Here is a 23053-nt window from a genome sequence, read left to right as displayed (position 1 = left end):
AGCTGTGCCATTATCGTTCCTTGGTTAGGGGGTGTTAGGAGAAATAACCAACAACGAAACCACTTTCAGCTTAGCTCCTGCGCTGCCTGGCCTGCTGCCAGCTCTTTCTGGAGAGGATTGGCTTGGCTCCCTCTCTCCTCCCTTCTTTCCCAAACCCAGATACGCACACAGTAACCATCCAAGCAACAGCAGGGAGAAAGGAGAGCGAGAAAGCGGGTAGGGAAATGAGAAAGTTCTCTCGATAACTTTTGGGTCCTGTATTTTAGTTAAAATAAAAATGCCATACATTTTACTGTTCGGAATTAATCATTTTTATATGCGGGGAGACTGAAATAGACTGTTTTCAAGGGAAGGAAGCAGTACACCACTGACGTTTTCTCAGCACTTTTTTCGTTGTATGAGGCACCTTTATAATCAACATTTTGGAATACCTCCGGAAGTTAGTTGGTTGTTTTCAGGGTTCGAGTGAAAGGAATAAAGAGTTCCTTAGTGTTTTGTTCTGAACAGCCTTTAACAGCATTACCTTTTGCCACCGTGAATGCCCCCTTGTCTTTGCGCACGGCGGTGAAGGATGCCAGGATGCCTTCTCTGATCATTTCCCATCTGCTCGTCATCTGGCTGGGTGTCCAGAGGCTGGCCTGGTGCGCAGAGCGCGCATCCACCCGGGAGCGCTTCAAAGTGGTCATCGCCCCTCTCATCTGCAAGAGGATTTGTTTGAAAGGCCAATGCCAGGACACTTGTGAGCAGGGCAACAATACCACACTGATAGGCGAGAACGGACAGTCAGCGGATACTCTCACAGGGCCTGGATTCAGAGTGGGTGAGTGGTGATGCGATGATAAACAATAATGGTTTTCTTTTCTTTACAGAAATAAAGATTATGTTGTTTAACCTGACCTAATTATGCTGTTTAAAAAATTCTAATCCATGAACAATATCAGTCCTTGTAGGGAAGAAAATACACATAGGCCAATAGGCCTTAATCATCAGAATCCAAATTACCATTGCATTGCTCAGACATGGCTCATTGGCATATTTCAGATTTTCCCCCTTCTCTAATCTCTTGTCCACATTTTCTGGCTGGCATGAGTTTAGACTTTCTGAACCATGTCAGATAAAATGTGGTAAACCACGGCTCCTGGGCCTATACCGTTTACATTCTGGAGCCTACACCGGAGTTTACTTAGCCAACTAAACTCAACTCCACGATTTACGACTAGTGTGGGCGGACTGGAGCTCCAACATCACATAAAATGAAAGTTGAGTTTTATCTGCTAGAGTTTACTGTTCCCTCTCACACTGCCCAGAATAAAGCTGCGACCAGCAACCATTAAGTCAACACACTCTCACAATGATAACAATTTTTACCAGTATTGTGTTTTAAAAGCACCCTTGCCAGTTTACATTTGAATTATCTACTGTGATGGATCACAGGCTAGCAGCAGTTGTCAGACACAATAAACACAGTGTACAAAAAATGAGGAACACCTGCTCTTTCCGTGACATAGACTGACCAGGTTAAAGCTATGAGCCCTTATTGATGTCAGCTGTTAAATACACTTCAATCAGTGTAGATGAAGGGGAGGAGACAGGTTAAATAATATGTTTTAAGCCTTGAGACAATACAGCCCCACAGTGGAGGTTTCATAATACCCACAAAACCTAGCGGTCCAACAGGGAAATGATTCCAATCGTTTTTCCATCATTCATTTTTCCCATAGGGAATTTTGAAAACACTTAAAATAAGGGTTGTGTTTCGTGTAGGCTTACCCTGGCATGACGTTTTGACAACCACGTAAATCTCTCGGACAAGGTGACTTTTATCAATATATTCAGCTCTATTTACTCTAAGATTCGGAAATGCTAATTAGCATCAAAGTAGACATCATGCAAGACTACAAATCCCTGCAAGCTCCTGCACGTCAGCTCTACCTGGCACCTTTGCTAACAGGTACATTTAAAGAAAGCCATTTTATTAATTAATACATTCACGTCCATATAATCATGGCTTTTGTAGTTCTTTATGAGCCACATTAGCAGACCATTAGCATTTCATTTGTTGGGGGTAATTACAGGCGAATATATTGATAAGAGTCACCTTGTCCTAGAGAGATTTACACGGCTGTCAAAACGTCATGCCAGGGTAAGCCTACACGAAACACAGCCCTTATTTTAAGTGTTTCTAAAATCCCCTATGGGAAAAATGAATGATTGAAAAACAATTGGAATCATTTCTCTGTTTGATTGTGCCTTTGAATGGGGTATGGTAGTAGGTGCCATGCGCACCGGTTTGAGTGTGACAAGATCCGCAATGCTGCTGGGTTTTTCACGCTCGACAATTTCACGTGTGTATCAAGAATGGTCCACCACCCAAAGGACATCCAGTCAACTTGACACAACTGTGGGAAGCATTGGAGTCAACATGGGCCAGCATCCCTGTGGAACGCTTCGACACCTTGTAGTCCATGCCCCGAATAATTGAGGCTGTTCTGGGGGGAACAGGGGTGCAACTCAATATTAGGGAGGTGTTCCTCTTTGTTTTGTACACTCAGTGTATTTAAGGAGGCTGACAACAGCTGCTATCCTGTGATCCATCACAGTAGATCATTAAAATGTAAACTAGCAAGTGTGCTTTTAAAACACAATACTGGTAAAAAAAAATATTCAAAAAAATATTGCCTCCGTTTTTTTCCTTAGTTGTGATGAGTGGATGTCCATTTCTATGTTGATCTGTGTGGAGCCCAGGGTTATTTTAGTGTGATTTGCTTTCCCCTCAAACCCCATATTAAGGAAGACTAAGATTTGCTTTAGAATGCGAACAGGACCCCAAAAATAAACTGCAGTAGTAAACGAGGGAACTACATTTATGGAAATGCATGCAGAGGCCGTCCTTAAAGTGTCGGCTGTGGGGCTCTGTGGTCAAGGGAGTTTGAGCAACATTCACATTCACTTAGGCCCACACATGTCCTATACATTTACACATATTTTCCCAATGTTTAGATTTTTCTTGAACACCTAATGACTGTAATGCCAGTTTACTGTCATAAGGTACAGATTTTGTTTTGGACCTTCTTGTGAAATGTGAAGTTCCTACACCCCACCCACCTCCACCCCCACCAGCCCTTCATCACAGAACTACAGCATATCACAGAACTACAGCATATCACAGAACTACAGCATATCACAGAACTACAGCATATTACAGAACTACAGCATATTACAGAACTACAGCATATTACAGAACTACAGTATATTACAGAACTACAGCATATCTCAGAACTACAGCATATCACAGAACTACAGCATATTACAGAACTACAGCATATTACAGAACTACAGCAAATTACAGAACTACAGCATATTACAGAACTACAGCATATTACAGAACTACAGCATATTACAGAACTACAGCATATTACAGAACTACAGCAAATTACAGAACTACAGCATATTACAGAACTACAGCATATTACAGAACTACAGCATATTACAGAACTACAGCATATCTCAGAACTACAGTATATCTCAGAACTACAGCATATTACAGAACTACAGCATATTACAGAACTACAGTATATTACAGAACTACAGCATATTACAGAACTACAGTATATTACAGAACTACAGCATATTACAGAACTACAGCATATTACAGAACTACAGCATATTACAGAACTACAGCATATTACAGAACTACAGTATATTACAGAACTACAGTATATTACAGAACTACAGTATATTACAGAACTACAGCATATTACAGAACTACAGTATATTACAGAACTACAGTATATTACAGAACTACAGCATATTACAGAACTACAGTATATTACAGAACTACAGTATATTACAGAACTACAGTATATTACAGAACTACAGCATATTTCAGAACTACAGCATATTCATAAATGACCTAATGTGTTATTGTCATAAGAAACTCTCTTCCTCTGCACTGTGAATGAACTTGCTCACCCTTTGATCACAAAACCATCAAAATGGCCCTCCTTACATACTCCAGTTGTAATTACAGTGCAACACAGGACTGTTCATTTTGTGTAATCTGAACATTTGGTCTGGAGAATCAAACTAGCGTACAAACGGCCCTGTGTTTGGTATTGTACGTACTGTAAGCTGCATTTAACCAGGCTTTAGTGCAGTTGTTTGGGTTTGTCTGGCAGGGGCTACAGAGTGCAACTTGAGCCAGTGTCAGCTTTTGGCAAACCAGAAGTGTGTGTGGACAGTGTACTCTATGGACATGTGGAATTTTCTCTCTAGCATGTTAAAATGGCCGCGGTCAGCGACAGCAATATTAACACTTTTCCGTATATGAGTGGCTGTGACGTCAGCACCACAGCAAGGCTGAGGCTTAGACTGAGCAGACATGCCAGAACCTTGCCGTGAAGCAGTTCACTTCCAAATGCAGTCATTTTCTGCCTAATGATTCAAGATTGCCTTTCTTAAAGTCTTCACAAGAGCAATGTCGTTAAAGCTGTTGTAGGATATTTTGAGAAAAGTAATAAATAATGCTTGGTGAGTTTCAGGGAAATCTACGGGGTCTCAGCGGGTTTTCCAGGTTGGCCTCACAGCTGTTACATAGCTATTGCTATATATTACAGTAGGTACATTTCCATCCCGGATTTTGTTGTTCAGTTGAAGATTTGGATTAATATCTACTTGAACAGATTCTGACATGGAAACGTAAAAAGATATTTTGAAGCAGGATTACATTTTTTTGTAATCTCTGCTAAATGAGAATTGACACAAACCAGTCAACCGCAACAGTGGTTTAATATATAAATAAGCGACCCTTTTCCATGCTCATTCTGTGCTCATTCTCTTAATACTTCTACTATGCTACTGTCTGAAGTGTCATGTTCAGGACGTCCAGTGGTTTGGTCACTTCTCCTCTCGTCACCAGGTGATCTGAGGTGAGACTGGACGTTCCTCCTTAAGGGGAGGATTTATGCATAGACATAGAATCACAGCGACGTCTTAATTCCGTTCTGTGGATTCTATGTATCGGTCCCTGGTAAAGCAGGGCTGGCTACCCCCCTCCACCCCCAGCCCTCTGACAGACAGTGTAGGGAATCCAGCAGGGCTAGAGAGGGATTAGCTACTGCTACTGTTACTGCTACACTTACTGTTCCAGGGACAAATCAGCTGAAAGACAGCTAGGTCACACAGACTCCTGTCTGCACTGGACGATGGCCTCTGGATTCACATGCTGTAGTATGTGAAAATAAACTAGAATGGGAGAGTTGCCAAATAAACCTAGCTAAGTAAACTTAAGCTTGCATTTCTCAGCATTATCTCTTGTCATGCTCAAATGACATATGAAAGACAAATCCTATATTCATATCAGAGATGGCATGTGTTGTATGTTGAGATACTGTTATCTGTTTAGTTTCTGGCAGGTTCTACAGATGAAAAGAGTCAGTCGGCAGTTGGTCATTGGATCAGGCAGGCATTGGTGTTGGGCTCCCGAGTAGCGCAGTGGTCTAAGGCACTGCTTCTCAATGCTTGAGGTGTCACTACCAACACCCGGGTTCAAATCCAGGCTGTATCACAACGGGCTGTGATTGGGAGTCCCATAGGGTGGCGCACAATAGGCCCAGTGTTGTCCGAGTTTGGCTGGTGTAGGCCGCCAATGTAAATAAGAACTTGTTGTTAATGGACTTGCCTAGTTAAATAACGGTTAAATATATTAAAAAAAATGAAAAAAATATGTTTTATTTATTTTTGTATGTCTCCTCATAGTCATAGAGGTTGAGCTGGGTTGTGCAGGTCAGACTGAAGCAGCACTCTGGATGTATGACTTAAGAGACTGGGAATGGGAATGTTGATAGACATTCCTCCCACCCCCCACCGTCCCTGCAGTATTTACCCACGGTAGTTCTGAGCCTGTTCCCCCAGTTTGACAGCACACAGCTCTGTTTGGGTGAGGGACGGAGGACACAGCCTTTCTTCTCCTCAAAGGTTGCTACCGCGCAGGCATTCCACCATTCAACCTCAGCAGACCGGCAGCAGCTGCTCTCCACCTCTTCTGGACCTGCTTCTGCTTCTCAGTCACTCTGTATCTGTCTGTATCCTAAACTGAACCTGCTGTCTCATTGAGCCCAGTCACTCTGTATCTCTATCTGTATCTGGGACTCAGGTTTCCTCCAACTTTGATATGCAGGGAAGTGGTGGACCCTCTAACCTCAGCAACATTCCCATCCTTACTGTTGAGGCTGAGCTGACTTCTGTCTCTATAGAATGGCCTATGTCACTCCCCCTGTGTTCAGTTCCCGATGGACTTCTACCTCCATCCTACTGCAGCACATCTGGCTCATGTCTATCTATCCGTGACTCAGGACGGAGGTCATGTGAGAATGTGAAATGACCAATGTGATCATGCACAAAATATGAGTTTAATGGGTCATTCAAACCCAATCATTATTGCAGGGATTTATTTGGGGTTTCCCTGGGTATTGGTCAGAGGTGCAGGTCAGACGAGAATGAAAGGTAAAAGAGAAGTCAGAAAAACAAGCCCGAACTGGAGCTGCCCAGGGCTTGCTGTCCCTGTTTAGAGACACACTTTAGTTTCCCTCTAAGAGTCATTCCCCACACTCACTCACTTCCTCCTCTGATGCCAAGTTATGGGTGCTGTAGTAAACATGGGCAACCCAGAAACCTGCACCACTCCACAGTGTGCCGCAGGCTTGGCTTTGCCCAGAGGTGAGTCTAAGCAGAGCTTTACTCACACACACACTCTCTGTCAGTCTCTCCCAAGGCCATAGAGAGGGGGATTCACACTTTGTGTGTGTGTATGTGTGTATGTTTGGTGACATGTCATCAGCCTTCCCTCAAGGCTGTGTTGTAATGTTTCTGCGTGCATGGTTTAGGCTGCTCTCGTATGGAGGGCAAATATCTCAGGTTATTTAAGGTCACAGGCAATGTAGATCGACAGTCCAGTTTATTTGGGGATCTTAAACTGGGATTTTGAATGGAATCCGATTCCTCCTCTCAGGGCTATTCCTGTCCTGTCACTGGCTCTATTCAAGTCAACACTTCGGTGCAGGTTGAGAAGAAGAAAAAACAGTGCGAGGCAAATTGTTTTTGGCAGCTGAAGCTCCATAAACAAAACACCAATTAGAGGTCATTTTTGAAAGTGATGAGGGAACACAGTGTGTGTGTCAGGAAGGAGGCCGTCTCACCTTAGAGGCTAATATCGGAGGAGCTAGCCTGGCTTGCCATGTTTAACACGCTTTCCTCCCATTTGCTTAGGGTGGGGGAGAAAGGGAGCAGTTATTTAAAGCTGGCTAGTGGAATGTGAGCACTGTGAGACTGTGTAACTGCACCCCCCGACCAGATCTCTGGAGCCGCACAGCCATTAGCCAAGGTAAATACAGAATAACAGTGCTGCTGCCAGGACAGTTGGTGAAGGCCCTGAGATGCCCTGAGCCACTACAGACCCATACCTCCCCTGAGGGGTGTGCCATCGCATCGTCACCGAGCCTGGGCAGATAGCTCACATCAGCTCTGCTGGGTGTACTGTCAGCGTTCCTCTCTCTACCTGGCCTGCTGATACAGTGTATGCTACAGGACAGATTAGACCAGTGATTACATGACATCACTTACCCAAAGCTGGTGCCAACATTCTGTCTCCCTCTCCCTCTCCCACTCTCTCTCTCTCTCTCTCTCTCTCTCTCTCTCTCTCTCTCTCTCTCTCTCTCTCTCTCTCTCTCTCTCTCTCTCTCTCTCTCTCTCTCTCTCTCTCTCTCTCTCTCTCTCTCTCTCTCTCTCTCTCTCTCTCCGCAGACATTAAATAGCTCTGGTGCAGGGGGTTGCCAGGTTACACTGGGTTCATGCCTACCTCTGGCCTTAGAAACAACCTCACATACCTCCATGACATGTCATAATATGCCCATTGAGCAGGGATTGGAGTGATGGGTTTGGGCAATTATACATAATCAGACAGACAGACAGTGCAATATTGTAGTCTCACACCAGATGAATGCTAATGATATGTCATGTTAGAAGTGATCTGCGTAGATATTGTTTATTTTTACATCAAAATAAGCGTTCTAGATCATTTTGCTTTACAAAAAGAAAGGGGGTGGGGTTAATGAAGTGGACTAAAATTAAAGTTGATAAAACCCCGGCGAGGGTGGTCTTATTCAGGCAAGATTTCTGCTCGATCATTTTGTGCCAGTCGACTGTTAAAGACAGCAGTCATTTAGCGACTGCAAATGTTCTATGTGTGTTGAGCGTTGGAACAGGCACTGTTTGGAGGGCTGCATCCCTCCTTGCCAAGCGATCTGGGGTGGATGCAGGGGGTTGAGGGGATGCAGGGGTACATTATGAGTATCTCGAGCCCGTTCAGTAAGCAGAGGCCCTTACTCCCAGGCGGCCTGCTAGTCGGCAGAAGGACGCAGAGGAGACTTTCTCAGGCCTGTGTTTTTAAAAAGCCAGTGATTATGTCATTTACCCTGGGCTATGGGCATGGCTACAGAAGTCTGGCCTAGTCCATAGTCCACTCTGTGTATGTGGTATGCGGTCTCACAGCGCCAGTTTAAAGCAGGCATATTTGGGGATGTGGTTTCTTGCTTTTTCTACTGACCGTGAAGGCAAGAGCGTCATAACACGCAGTGCCTCCCATTATTGTAATCATGCCCTTTTAATAGTGGTAGTAGTGGCAGTGGTGGTGATTGTTATTGTGGTGTGATGTTGTTTTTGTCATTGTCCTTTTGATGGTATTTTTTTGTGGGAATGAAGAGAAGAAAATGGATTGATTTTGACTTGGGTTGTGTAGCTTACCGGCTTACAGTAACAACAGTATAATACTGTAATACTAGCCTAATACTGTAATAGTAATACCGAAGGGAAAAAATGTACTTAATATCATTTTCTGATGGTTTGGCAAATACTCCCTCCTCTATAACGCCATACTTTTTAAGGCATATAATCATAATCTCATGATCACTTTAAATATTTGTTAAACCATGAGAAGCTGGCAGGCCATCACTGACCCACTGACATATTCAGAATGATCTTCTAAGAAATGTAAGATATCATACGAGCAGCTCACTGTACGTAGACCAGCAGCTCACTGTACGTAGACCAGCAGCTCACTGTACGTAGACCAGCTGGAGCGTTAAACAATAATTTGATCATTTTGAGCGGGGAATATTTGAGTTGGGAGGGAGAGGCTGTGGTTGGACGGGAGGCTGTAGACGGAGGTAACCAGGCTGCTGCCTCATCATCTCTAGACAGACAGAAGTGGGTGGGTGGCCACAGTCAGAGCAAAACCCCAGGGGCACGCAGAGGGCGCCCCTGAAACACACACACACACCCTCCCCCACCTCCCTCTGCACACAGTGCACAGACAGGCAGGAGATTCCCCCTATTAAAGTTACTGTTGAGGTCTGGGGGAAGTATGAGTCTTGCTGGTTTTCGATGTGTTGTGTGAACTGTGATGCAGTGATAGTCGAGAGCTCCGAGTTGTCGTCTCTTCAGCTAGGTTCGATTTGAACGGGGACTTAGTTGAACCTATTGTTGCTCCCGGGGCTTTGGAATACTGAAAAGGAAATAGAATGGTCCTTGTTCAACTTGAAGTGTAGAAACGAGAGTCTAGGTTTGGCATTGGACACGGGTCAGATCATTGCAGTCTTGAGTTAGTAAGGCCTATTGTTGAAATATTATCCTTGGATTAACCTCTTCCACCCTGTCGCTCTCAGACGTGGGTGGTTGTTATAAAACCTAGCAGCCAGTAGTTGGTCTGAAATAATAACATAATTCAACATTTCAAAGTGTGTGTGTTGGTGTGTCAGACTTTCTGTATATGTATAGCATGGTTTGTATAGCTCTGTGTTTGTGTGCCAAATCTCTGGTAATGTGTCAGTGTGTGTAAAGAACATGTGTGTATAGTTGTCTCAGCTTGCCCACGCTACAGCTGAAGAATGACAAGTATGTATTTCTGAAACGAAAGTCCCTCTGCATCTGAAGAAAAAAATAACAGATTCATTTGGATCCCTCTGATGCTTTTTCCATTGCACTTTCTCTATTCTACTTCTCTTTCTTTCTCTCACTCTTTCTTACACACTCTACCCCTCTCTCCACTCCTCCCTCCCTTTCCTCTTTTCTCTCGTGCTCTCTCGCCCCACTCCACTCTCTCTTTCTCTCCCTATCCATCTTTCTTTCTCTCTCTCTGTTTTTGTAGTGCCTCCCTTGGCCTGTCTATCTCCTAGACACTGTCAGTTTCAGTCAAAATCTACTTTTTCAGTGGAGATTTTCTTCTGCTGGAATTTCTGGGGACACCATTTTTTATATATATATGTATATTTAGTGCATTCGGAAAGTATGCAGACCCCTTGACTTTTTCCAAATTGTATTATTTTATTATTATTGCAGACCCCTTAACGTTTTCCAAATTGTATTATTTTATTATTATTGCAGACCCCTTAACCTTTTCCAAATTTTATTACGTTCCAGCCTTATGGATTAAATTATGGATTAAATTGATTAAATAGTCCCCCCCCCTCATCAATCTACACACAATACCCCATAATGACAAAGCAAAAACTGGTTTTTAGAAATGTTTGAAAATGTATAAAATAAAATAAACTGAAATATCACATTTACATAAGTATTCAGACCTTTTACTCAGCACTTTGTTAAAGCACCTTTGCCAGCGATTACAGCCACACGTTTTCTTGGGTATGACACTATAAGCTTGGCACACATGTATTTGGGGAGTTTCTCCCATTCTTCTCTGCAGATCCTCCCAAGCTGTCAGGTTGGATGTTTCTCATGGTCTGAGAGTCCTTTAGGTGCCAAGCAGGCTATCATGTGCCTTTTACTGAGGAGTGGCTTCCGTCTGGCCCCTCTACCATAAAGGTCTGATTGGTGGAGTGCTGCAGAGATGGTTGTCCTTCTGGAAGGTTCTCCCATCTCCGCAGAGGAACTCTGGATCTCTGTCAGAGTGACCATTGGGTTCTTGGTCACCTGCCTGACCAAGGCCCTTCTCCGATTGCTCAGTTTGGCCAGACGGCCAGCTCTAGGAAGAGTCTTGGTGGTTCCAAACTTCTTCCATTTAATGATGGAGGCCACTTCTTGAGGATCTTCAATGCTGCAGAAATGTTTTGGTACCCTTCCCCAGATCTGTGCCTCAACGCAATCCTGTCTCTGAGCTCTACGGACAATTCCTGGTTTTTGCTCTGACATGCAATTTCAACTGCAATTTCAATTTATGTAAGCTGGTGTGTGCCTTTCCAAATCATGTCCAATCAATTTAATTTACCACAAGTGGACCCAAGTTGTAGAAACATCTCTGAATACTTTCCGAATACACAGTATATAAACAACCATTTTGGAGACCCCACCGCAATTACCCTGATTTTGAATTCCACTGGTCTAAATCATGGCATTATGAGGAACGAGCTCTTACTCCTCACATAAAACACTATGTCGAGAAGAGCTTTAAAGCCAACATTTGTTCCTTTCTTCCTCCCTCTCTCCCCCGCTCTTTTCTCTCTTTCGGTTCCAGCACATGCCGGATAGGAAAAAGATTTCCCCTTTGACTACGGTTTGGAACACATCTGACCCAATTTTGAGTATGAAATCTATTTCCTAAGACATGCCAATAAAATTGTATAATGTGAAAGTGAGATGTGAGCATAATTACATTTTGGGCGTCAGTATTAATGGTGGTGACTAAGAATTGATATCCATATTGGGATCACGGCTTCCATAGAAGTGCTTTATAGTATATCGCACTGTATAATATAGCCTAGATAGCACCAAGCATTTGTTGGAATGATTCTATAGCTGGGTGGCTTTAGTGTTTCAGATGATCTATTCTAGGCCATTCTGACAGCCTGCTACCCACTCAACAGAGTGGGAGAATTTCCCATCTGCAGACTTTTGTGCCCAGTCGGGTTTCATAATTCAAGGATGCAGTGGAACACATATTATCATGACTGGATCATAACAGTCCCACGATCACCTCACTCACTCAAGCACAGTCTGCAGAAAGCATTAGTCCATGTGCATTTACACCCAGGTCTCTCAAACTGCCCTGTCCTGGGTTTAGATAGGGAAAGCAGATGTGGAGGAGAGTCGAGTTTAAATCCCTCCTATTGACTGTGAGAGGAGCAGTCTGAGAACTGGCTGCCTGGCCCAGTCAGCGTGGTGTAGTCGAATTAGTGGACTTGGAGGGCCACCCTCTCTAATTCATAAGATATGTGTTTAGCCTGTCATGCTAAGCACCAGTACTCCACCCAACTACCCAACTAATCTGTGGGGAAGGGATGAACGTTGTAAATGCAAGCACACAGCAAGAGGTGTGCTATAAATGGCAGACAGCTATGTGCTGTCGTCTCTGTTGTGAAGCCCCATGCTGGGGTTAATTCGAAACATCAAAAGAAAGGCTCATTCACCAGATTTTATTTTAAACACAGCTTATGTACAGTCTGCTTCAAGGCATGTGTGCAACATGTTCATGGAGACAAAGGTATCATTTTGACTAACTTTACCTAAGGGCTGTGTTATTTTCTTCTCCATAGAACCCCGTCCTGTTGTTGGCCACGGAGTGTGTGTGTGAATGCAGTGAGCTCCAGTTCCCCGTCAGAGGGTCTGCTCTGCTCTCTCTGAGACTGCTTCTCTGCCAGACGGGCCCTCTCCCCAAGCCTTACCAGACTTTTCCTATGTTGTCTCTCCGGTCCCTGTGGGTTGAAGTTGTATAATCGGGTTTGGAAGGAGGCTACGCCCCTGTCTTTCTTTCTCCGTCTCTTTCTCTGTGTTCTCGTCCCAAATTCTCCATTCCCAACAGCTTTCTTCGCTTTCTCTCTCCGTCTTTCCAGCTTTCTCCACAGAGACAAAAGTCATCAGACACAATAGATGTCTGGAGAGCTGTGCACGGGGAAGGGAAGTCCTTCTCCACCTGGATTTGCTATACAGGTTTCCCCTTGCAATCTGTAAGCCTCACCATTAACCTGCTGCTGCGTGTAGCTGCCTGTTTTGGGTGTATGGTTAAAGACCACTGTCAAGTTTAATTATGGTGCAGGCAGTGCAGGCTGCGTCAGAACAGCTCAGCCTATCCCACTACACATTTAAACATAAGCTGCACAGCCTCGTGTCATTTCATTATGGCTGTGATTTCTCCGTTTGCTCTTTTCCTTGACTCTCATTGGTTTAAAGATGTCCCCGCTGTGTTTGAGGTGATCTAGTCCCGTCATTACACAGCGGCCTAGACTCCGAGGCAGTCCAGGCCTAATTGCTTCAGTGTGCGGAGCTCTGCTCCGCGGGGCGGGTAACACGAAGAGGCCTCTTCTCAACCACTGGGTGGGTCTCCATGTCAGTCCGACGTGCCGAGTCGTCTCTCTCTCGCTCTCTCTCTCTCTCTCTCTGTATCTCGCTCTCTCTCTTCCTGCCGTGGGACTCAACACTGCCGTGATACTGCTATGCTAGACTGCAGGGCAAGACATCCAAACCACTGAGCTTCAACTTCTGCTTCATTTCATGGCCCCATTATGGGACAGAGAAAGTACACAACATTTTAGTCATTGATTATTATTGCGCACTTTGTTGTATGTCTATTGAACTATGTGTGTTATTACGGCATGTATTGCAGCATATTTTAGCACGGCATATCTTGAATTATGATTCCATTCTTTATGCTGAACGTCTCAGTCTGGTATGCACTCCTAGCTCCCAGATCTCCCACTGTTCCATCTGATTCTCCTTTTTAGGGAGACAAGTGGCGACTATAAAAGTAAACACAAAGGGAAGCCTACAGAGCGGTATATATATGGCATGAAGCTCTTTCTTTAAGCAGAGCTCTTGTGGTTTAAAATATTTTCCAAATCCCAGTAAAAAAACATTGTTTGTATCAGTGTTCTGCTCTGGCCTGCTCTGGATCTCTCTCCGTCCGTTAGGACATTCATACGGTAGTCACGTGCGATATCTCAGACAACACTGGCCTGATTTTGACGAAACTCGGGTGAATGATGTGTCTTGCCATAGAGGTCCGGCATTTACAAAAATACAATGATTGGTCAGATGGTGGCGCTAAAGTAAGAGATTGAAAATGCAAACTTTGAAAGGTCACGCCCCTCACCCCGTTTGACCTAAAGTCATGAAATTCGGTACATACTGTAGGTCCCTCTCCTCACAAGGACCACATCTGCCTAAGGGACCCATAAGGTCTGCCATGATGGATCTTCTGCCATTTTAAATATTGTGAAAAACACTTAAAATGCTACTCTTCTGGCATCGAATGACCAATCTGCACGGAACCTGCTACATGGCCTCTATGGACAAAGCTCTCTCAATGCAATATTTTCCAGAGTAGTACCTAAAACAATATGGCCTCTATTGACCAATAAACATTCATGTGGGTGTGGTCTGGCACATAAATGCATATAAATCTAAATTTGGTACACATGCTGCAAGCACTGTCAAGACTCAACATATGCAAGGACGTTCATATCGACCACACATTGACATTATAATGGGCACATGTTTATATCTCTTGATTTGTTTGACTCAGAGTCCTGAGATTTGGCACACATGCTCAGGGATGTGAGTCTAGCTAATCCATGTAATATCTCAGACACCACTGGTCTGATTTTGACAAAAATGATGTGTGAATGGTGCGTCTTGATGCATCTTGCCATAAAAATCCTTCATTTGGAAAATTACACTGATTGGCCCAAGGGAGGTGCTATAGTAATCAACTTTACATACATTAATTATACGTAATATGTCTGACACCACTGGTCCTATTTATTATTTTTGATCCTATTTTTCTCCCCAATTCCGTGATATACAATTACGATCTCGTGCCGTCGCCGAGATTCCCCAATGGGCTCGGGATAGGCAAAGGTTGTGTCATGCGTCCTTTGAAACATGACACGCCAAACCGCACTGCTTAACACCCGGCCACTTAACCCGGAAGCCAGCCGCACCGACGTGTCGGAGGAAACACTGTCCAACTGACGACCGAAGTCAGCCTGCAGGCGCCCGGCCCACCACAAGGAGTCGCTAGAGCGCGATGAGCCAAGTAAAGCCCGCCCCGGCCAAACCCTCCCAGAACCCGGACGACGCTGGGACAATTGTGCGCCACCCTCACTGGTCCGATTTTTACGAAACTCGGGTGAATGATGCGTCTTGCCATAGAGATCTGGGATTTACAAAATTGTCCCAAGGGGGCGCTCCATCATTTGTGGGGGATGACATGTTTATTTTCTACAGGAACTATGGTCTGTTCTCTGTTTAAAATAATGTTCCAAATGAAAAAAAGCACAACATTACATTATGTTGATGATGTTCACCTGTACATGTTTTTCCTCTCCTCATGTCTTGGTGATGTGTTTTACACCTCTTTCTCTCTCCCTGTCTCTTTAGTTGTGTGTCCACTAACCTGCATGAATGGAGGGGTGTGCAGCTCGCGGACCCACTGCCTGTGTCCGCCAGGTTTTACTGGTCGCCTGTGCCAGTTCCCGCTCCGGCAGATGCCTGAGGCCCAGGCGGCGCGGGGCAACAAGCAACCAGTCTACACGCTGTCAGTGCTGCCAGACGGCCAGAGCCAGGGCGAGCAGGCGGCCATGGGGCGACCACAGCTGACACAGACCCACTCTGTGTTCACCCTTCCCCTGGCACAGGGGGCAGGCCACCACTCATCAGAAGGTACCCATCATGGCAAACTGTGGGCACTGAAACCACAGTCATATTGCTGTATTTATCAATACCTGTGCCCATATAGCAGTTTATTTTGGGTGGCATGGTAAAGAACTGTAATCATATTCATGTAATCTCCCATGTGTTTGTCTCTCCCTGTCTTTCTTGCCGTCTCCCTCCTCTCTGCTACTCCCTCTCTGTCTCTCACTCACGGCACTCTTTCTCTCTCTCTCTCTCTCTCTCTCTCTCTCTCTCTCTCTCTCACTCTATCGTTCTCTCTTTTCAGTGCAGTTCAATGTCCGTGTCCACCATGCACACGACACATCTGTTGTCATCCATCCTCTCGACCAATCGGATTCAAAGCCCCCTCATAAAACCGTGACACGCTTGACCCCTCAGACTCACAAACCCAGGGGGCGGTGCTTCCAGGAGACCACGCCCAAACAAGCTGTGAGTTACACCACCCATCAACATAGTGATTGTCACTTTACATACAATAAGTGTATTATGGTTTTTCAAACGCCATTGTGTGCATTTCCCTCTTTCCTTCTCTCTCTCACGCCATGTGCTTCAGTGTAGCAGTACCCCTCTCCCTGTACTGACCAATCAGGAGGACTGCTGTGGAAGTGTCGGGAACTCCTGGGGACAAAACAAATGTTATAAATGTCCCAAGCTACCATGTGAGTAACAAATGCCTCAGAATGGAATTATTGACTTGCTTAAGTGTAAGTGTGTGTCCTTTCTAGACTACTGGTGATCTGCCATTCTTTCATTTGTGACCTTCTATCCTACATCTCTAACTGCATATCTGTCATGTATAGTGATTATTATCTGTCATGTATAGTGATTATTATCTGTCATGTATAGTGATTATTATCTGTCATGTATAGTGATTATCTGTCATGTATAGTAATTATTATCTGACGTGTATTGTGATTATTATCTGTCGTGTATTGTGATTATTATCTGTCATGTATTGTGATTATTATTTGTCATGTATAGTGATTATTATCTGTCATGTATAGTGATTATTATCTGTCATGTATAGTGATTATTATCTGTCGTGTATTGTGATTATTATCTGTCGTGTATTGTGATTATTATCTGTCGTGTATAGTGATTATCTGTCATGTATAGTGATTATCTGTCATGTATAGTGATTATTATCTGTCATGTATAGTGATTATTATCTGTCGTGTATAGTGATTATTATCTGTCATGTATAGTGATTATCTGTCGTGTATTGTGATTATTATCTGTCGTGTATAGTGATTATTATCTGTCGTGTATAGTGATTATTATCTGTCATGTATAGTGATTATCTGTCGTGTATTGTGATTATTATCTGTCATGTATAGTGATTATCTGTCATGTATAGTGATTATCTGTCATGTATAGTGATTATTATCTGTCATGTGTAGTGATTATTATCTGTCATGTGTAGTGATTATTATCTGTCATGTATAGTGATTATTATCTGTCATGTATAGTGATTATTATCTGTCATTTATAGGGATTATTATCTGTCATGTATAGTGATTATTATCTGTCATGTATAGTGATTATTATCTGTCGTGTATAGTGATTATTATCTGTCGTGTATTGTGATTATTATCTGTCGTGTATTGTGATTATCGTCATGTATAGTGATTATCTGTCATGTATAGTGATTATTTGTCATGTATAGTGATTATTATCTGTCATGTATAGTGATTATCTGTCATGTGTAGTGATTATTATCTGTCATGTATAGTGATTATTATCTGTCATGTATAGTGATTATTATCTGTCATGTATTGTGATTATCTGTCATGTATAGTGATTATTATCTGTCATGTATAGTGATTATTATCTGTCGTGTATAGTGATTATTATCTGTCGTGTATAGCGATTATCTGTCATGTAATAGTGATTATCTGTCATGTATAGTGATTATTTTCTGTCATGTATAGTGATTATTATCTGTCGTGTATTGTGATTATTATCTGTCATGTAATAGTGATTATCTGTCATGTATAGCGATTATCTGTCATGTATAGTGATTATTATCTGTCGTGTATAGTGATTATTATCTGTCGTGTATTGTGATTATTATCTGTCGTGTATAGTGATTATCGTCATGTATAGTGATTATCTGTCATGTATAGTGATTATTTGTCATGTATAGTGATTATTATCTGTCATGTATAGTGATTATCTGTCATGTATAATGATTATCTGTCATGTGTAGTGATTATTATCTGTCATGTATAGTGATTATTATCTGTCATGTATAGTGATTATTATCTGTCATGTATTGTGATTATCTGTCATGTATAGTGATTATTATCTGTCATGTATAGTGATTATTATCTGTCGTGTATAGTGATTATTATCTGTCGTGTATAGTGATTATCTGTCATGTAATAGTGATTATCTGTCATGTATAGTGATTATTATCTGTCATGTATAGTGATTATTATCTGTCGTGTATTGTGATTATTATCTGTCATGTAATAGTGATTATCTGTCATGTATAGCGATTATTATCTGTCGTGTATAGTGATTATCTGTCATGTATAGTGATTATCTGTCGTGTATAGTGATTATTATCTGTCGTGTATAGTGATTATCTGTAATGTATTGTGATTATTATCTGTCGTGTATTGTGATTATTATCTGTCGTGTATTGTGATTATTATCTGTCATGTATTGTGATTATTATCTGTCATGTATAGCGATTATCTGTCATGTATAGTGATTATTATCTGTCAGGTGTGAAAACTGAGCTTCCATTGTTTATAATCTAACTCCTTGGCAGATGTCCATCTGATCTCGATCTCTGCTGTTATACGCATTAAGTCATTTGTTTATGGAGCCAAAAACACCAAGCGTCCACGCCAATAATTCATTCCCAGTTTATGAAATAATGAGCCTGCATTAACGCAAGTCATTTGTGTATGTCTATGTTTGTATAAGTGTGTACGCATGTGTGTGTATATGTGTGTGTTGTGTGTGTGTGTGTCTGTGTGCATGTGTGTATGTGTGCAAGTGAGTGAGAGAGAGCGAGAGAGAAAAGAACTCTGCAGTGTCTTCCCATGTGCCAGGCCAGTGGAATACTGTCATCGAATTGCCGAAAATGGAATTTCAAGCTGCGCCCCATGAAAATCTTGGCCAACTTACCTTTTTCCATTTTTCTATTACTCCATTCCTCAGTTGTGAGTCAGACAAAGAAACCTTTGTAAGAAAAGGATAGTTATGGTTCATCTTTAAACTTGGGACAGCAGGATCCCTGTCTGTAATGCTTCTCGCATCTTTTCTAGTAACGTTGAAGGAACGTTCTATTGTTTTCATGAGACATGTCTTCTGCGAATGAACAGACGAAAGCAACAAGTGGAAAATATGATTCTGGGCTTTTCTTGGGAAGCATGAACTTTTTTTAAAGTTGTACTTTTCTTCCATCTATTTTTGAAAGGTATTCTGGAACGCGATGCTCCCACAGTTTCCCACAAAAGCATTCTTACAATTTTTCTGCCTGGAGGAAAAATCACTCATAGACCACTATTTTTTCTATCATCATTTGATTCCTTCTGTTGAATCTCTCTTTCCCCCAGATGAAGAGGTGTTTCACTTGGTCGCTCACCCCTCTTTTATTTTATTTCCCCTCTCTTAGTACTTCCTGGTTCATACTCATGCTTGGATACCTGTAATCTCTCAAACCCAGGCTCTGATCAAACGTGTCTCATCTATACACACATCTCTGTCCCATGGAATCACACACATTTACTGTCTCGCTGCCTATGCTGACAGTGTGTTCAGACTGAACAAGGAACAGCTAAATGAGCTACTTAGTCCAGGGCAGCAGGTAGCCTAGCAGTTAAGAGTGTTGGGCCAGTAGCCGAAGGGTCGCTGGTTTGAATCCTTGAGATGGTAAAGTGGGAAAAAAAAATCTGATATTCTGCCCTTGAGCAAGGCAGATAACCCCCAACAACAACTGCTCACCGGTTGCCGACGACTTGGATGTCGATAAAGGCAGCCCCCCGCACCTCTCTGATTCAGAGGGGCTGAGTTAATGCGGAACACACATTTTTGGTTGAATAGAGTCAGTTGTGCAACTGACTAGGTATTCCCTTTCACTAGTGTATGACTAACTGGAAGCAATGATCACAGACGCTACTGCTATTAGAAACAGAATAGGATCATTCTGGCGTAGGCCTGATCCATTACTTAATGGTTTAGTTTAGGCCTGTCTTTCTTCTCAGATTCTCAGACATTTTATGAGACATTATTCTATTTTCGTTGATGAGCTGTGTGTAGTCTCCCCTTCCTCTCTCATTCTTCCATTCTCTCCCCTTTTCACCCCCCCTTCTCTGCCTTACCCTCAGATCCTGGGGTGAAGCTGCAGACCATCATAGAAGACTATGGTTCCACCTGCCCTCAGGGCTATAAGAGACTCAACAGCACCCACTGTCAAGGTAGCATGAACACACTGCCTCTCACAAGTTTCACCACATTTTGTTTGGTACGCATTTGGTATGCCCGGTATGAGTGTAAATCTTTGCCCATTTGCTTCACTGATGTGAGGAGAAAAAAAGCCACTCCTCACGTTCTCTCTGTCCCCCACTCTTTCTTTGTCTCTCACCCTTAAGACATCAACGAGTGCACCATGCATGGGGTGTGTCAGAACGGAGAATGCCTGAACACCCAGGGTAGTTTCCTGTGTGCCTGTAAGCCTGGCTTCACCCTGGACAGGACCAGATGTGTGGGTGAGACTCAGAACCTCCTCCAGGCAGACCTGCTCTCCACACAACTCTGCATTCACTCAGCACAGCCATATCGCTTTCAGTAGCAGCAGCACTATACACTATACATCCTCTCCTCACATGTATATGAAGATGAATTGTTGTGGGGTTTTCATTTGTTGGCAGTGGAGAGGTCAAGAGGTGGTCTACCTGATAGGTAGATGAGCTGAATATGTTTCACATCCACAAAGCTGACACCAAAGCTAGCCTTTTCTGTCCCAATAGTTAGTCCAGTATTTTCACAGATCCCTTATGTCCGTTATTTAAAATGCCACATCTGAAATAACCAAAATGTCATATGATTTTCCCTCCACGAAACGGCACTACCCTTAGTGACCTCTTCTGTAAGCCTAATGTCCTAACTCCAACCTCTGTTGTGTTTTGCTCTCTTCTGATTGGTCCTGGCTGTCAGAGTCTCCGTCTCCGGTGGAGCAGGGCCAGTGTTTCCTCATAGTAACAGAGGCGGGTCGCTGTGAGCACGCCCTACCCACGTCCCTGTCCCAGGAGATGTGCTGCTGCACCGTGGGCAAGGCCTGGGGCTCCAACTGTGAGAGGTGTCCCCAAGACGGCACGGGTCAGTGGGATGCTGGAGTAGGAGACTGGAGCTCGGTTTCTAGTATTTCTGACAGGTCAGATGCTGTATGATTACAGGTCAGATGCTGAATCATCTCACCCCCTCTTGTTTTTCCACCTCCATTCCTCTCTCCCTGGTCCGTTAGCCTCCTTCAGTAAGATCTGTCCAGCAGGGAAGGGCTACTTCCTCCATAGTGTCCGGGAGACGGTGGCGTTCCCACCTCAGATCCACTCCAGCCTGGAGCAGGTTCCCCTCAAGCCTGACAAGAACCAGAAGAAAGACAGTGAGTCACTGTGGCTTCTCCCAGAAAGTAGACGAAGGGTGCACATGATTTACCTTTGTCCGCCTGCCGGCAGACGTGCTTCATTCTGGATTCACTTAGTCACTTAGAACGATGCTATTGCTAAGATTTTTGGAGAGTGCAGTCGGGCTATTGGGGATGCCTCCAAATTACTGGGACTTTAGAGGGCTTAGAAATATCATCAAATGTTATTTGTCACAACCTTACTGTGAAATGCCTACTTACAAGCCCTTAACCAGCAGTGCAATTTTAAGAAAATATTTACTAAATAAACTAAAGTTTAAAAAAGTGACTCAATAACAAAAACAAGGCTATGCAGTATTCAGTACACAGCGGGTACCAGTGCCAAGTCAATGTGCTGCGGTACAGGTTAGTTGAGGGAATTGAGGTAATATGTACATGTAGTAAAGTGACTCAATTCATCATCTGTAAATGAAAATGGACAATTATTCATAATTTTGACCTGTTTTTCTCTGGGTTCTCTTTTTTCAGAAGTCAAGCACCCGGTAAGAAACTGTTTTTCTTTAGACATCATTCATTGTGTGAGAGACTGTGTGTTTGCAGCTCCTCTTAGACAGGCCTGTGTCTCTACAGTGGGGGGGGAAGTAGCTGTCATTCTTGACTAAAAGTAAAGATACCTTAATAGAAAATGAGTAAAATTCTACTTGAGTTAAAGTCTAAAAGTATTTGGTTTAAAATATACCTAAGTATCAAAAGTAAAAGTTTAAATCATTTAAAATTCCTTATATTAAGCAAACCAGATGGAACCATTTTCTTGTTTTTTTAATTTACGGAAAGCTACTGGCACACTCAGACATAATTTAAAAATGAATAATGTGTGTTTAGTGAGTCCGCCAGATCAGAGGCAGTAGGGATGACCAGGGATGTTCGCCTGACAACTGTGTGAATTTGACTGTTTTCCTGTCCTGCTAAGCATTCAACATGCAACGAGTACTTTTGGCTGTCAAGGAAAATGTATGGAGTAAAATGTACAATATGTTCTTAAGGAATGTAGTCAAGTAAAAGTAAAGTAGTCAAAATTATAAATAGTGAAGTAAAGTACAGATACCCCACCAAAAACGACTTAAGTAGTACTTTAAAGTATTTTCACTCAAGTACTTTACACCACTGTGTCTCTGTGCCCTGTCCTGTAGGAGGAGCCTCCAGAGACGACCACACCCATGCAGCTGTCTCCCATCAGCACCCACGGCCCCCGCGTACCTGGTACTCCTCTCATTCCTTTATTCTTTATTCATTCCGAAAGTCCTATTAACGTCAAGAGAGCCCCTTTTGTTAGGGAAACCTGTTGATATTCAGGTAGACATGGGGCCTTGATTGGGTCTGTCTGTTTCTCTGGTTGGTCCCAAAGTGATCATCACCAAGCCCACCCCTCCGCCCATCATCAGGTTGAACCCAGGCAGTGACCCCCTGGAGGTGGCACAGACGCAGGTCTCACGTGAGTTCCACTACACAGTCCAATCAAATCTAATATCTGCCTATTAACTCTCAGCCTATAGCTGCAATGTTGTTGTCTCCATGATGGGATGTACAGTACAGAGATCAACTGTCTTAGGTAGATTACTGTGTGCCTCCTCCCCACAGCAGAAACAGACGAGTGCAGGCTGAACAGGAACCTCTGTGGCCATGGGGAGTGTGTCAACGTGCACACTGGCTACAAATGTGAGTGCTATGCTGGCTACCGGCTCCACCCTCAGAGGAACGCCTGTGTGGGTAAGT

The 23053-nt window shown here is 43.3% G+C and overlaps 1 protein-coding gene across 1 annotated transcript in view; it reads left to right on the top strand.

Annotated features, from left to right (window-relative positions):
• Positions 1-353: 353 nt before the first annotated feature.
• The window catches only part of LOC139418552 (latent-transforming growth factor beta-binding protein 3-like), a 36429-nt gene continuing 13729 nt past the window's right edge, over positions 354-23053 (top strand). The window contains exons 1-12 of the mRNA XM_071168111.1: positions 354-820; positions 15388-15669; positions 15947-16110; positions 16235-16340; positions 20025-20114; positions 20289-20405; positions 20854-21015; positions 21161-21298; positions 21809-21822; positions 22471-22540; positions 22686-22772; positions 22919-23047. Of these exons, the coding sequence (XP_071024212.1) occupies positions 580-820; positions 15388-15669; positions 15947-16110; positions 16235-16340; positions 20025-20114; positions 20289-20405; positions 20854-21015; positions 21161-21298; positions 21809-21822; positions 22471-22540; positions 22686-22772; positions 22919-23047 (1600 nt within the window). The 5' untranslated portion in view covers positions 354-579. The remainder of the gene's footprint in view (positions 821-15387; positions 15670-15946; positions 16111-16234; positions 16341-20024; positions 20115-20288; positions 20406-20853; positions 21016-21160; positions 21299-21808; positions 21823-22470; positions 22541-22685; positions 22773-22918; positions 23048-23053) is intronic.

Source organism: Oncorhynchus clarkii, chromosome 10 (assembly GCF_045791955.1).
Source record: "Oncorhynchus clarkii lewisi isolate Uvic-CL-2024 chromosome 10, UVic_Ocla_1.0, whole genome shotgun sequence".
In the NCBI taxonomy this organism is placed as follows: domain Eukaryota; kingdom Metazoa; phylum Chordata; class Actinopteri; order Salmoniformes; family Salmonidae; genus Oncorhynchus; species Oncorhynchus clarkii.
Note: the sequence above shows the minus strand (reverse complement) of the source record. Positions and strands in the feature narration are given on the sequence as shown.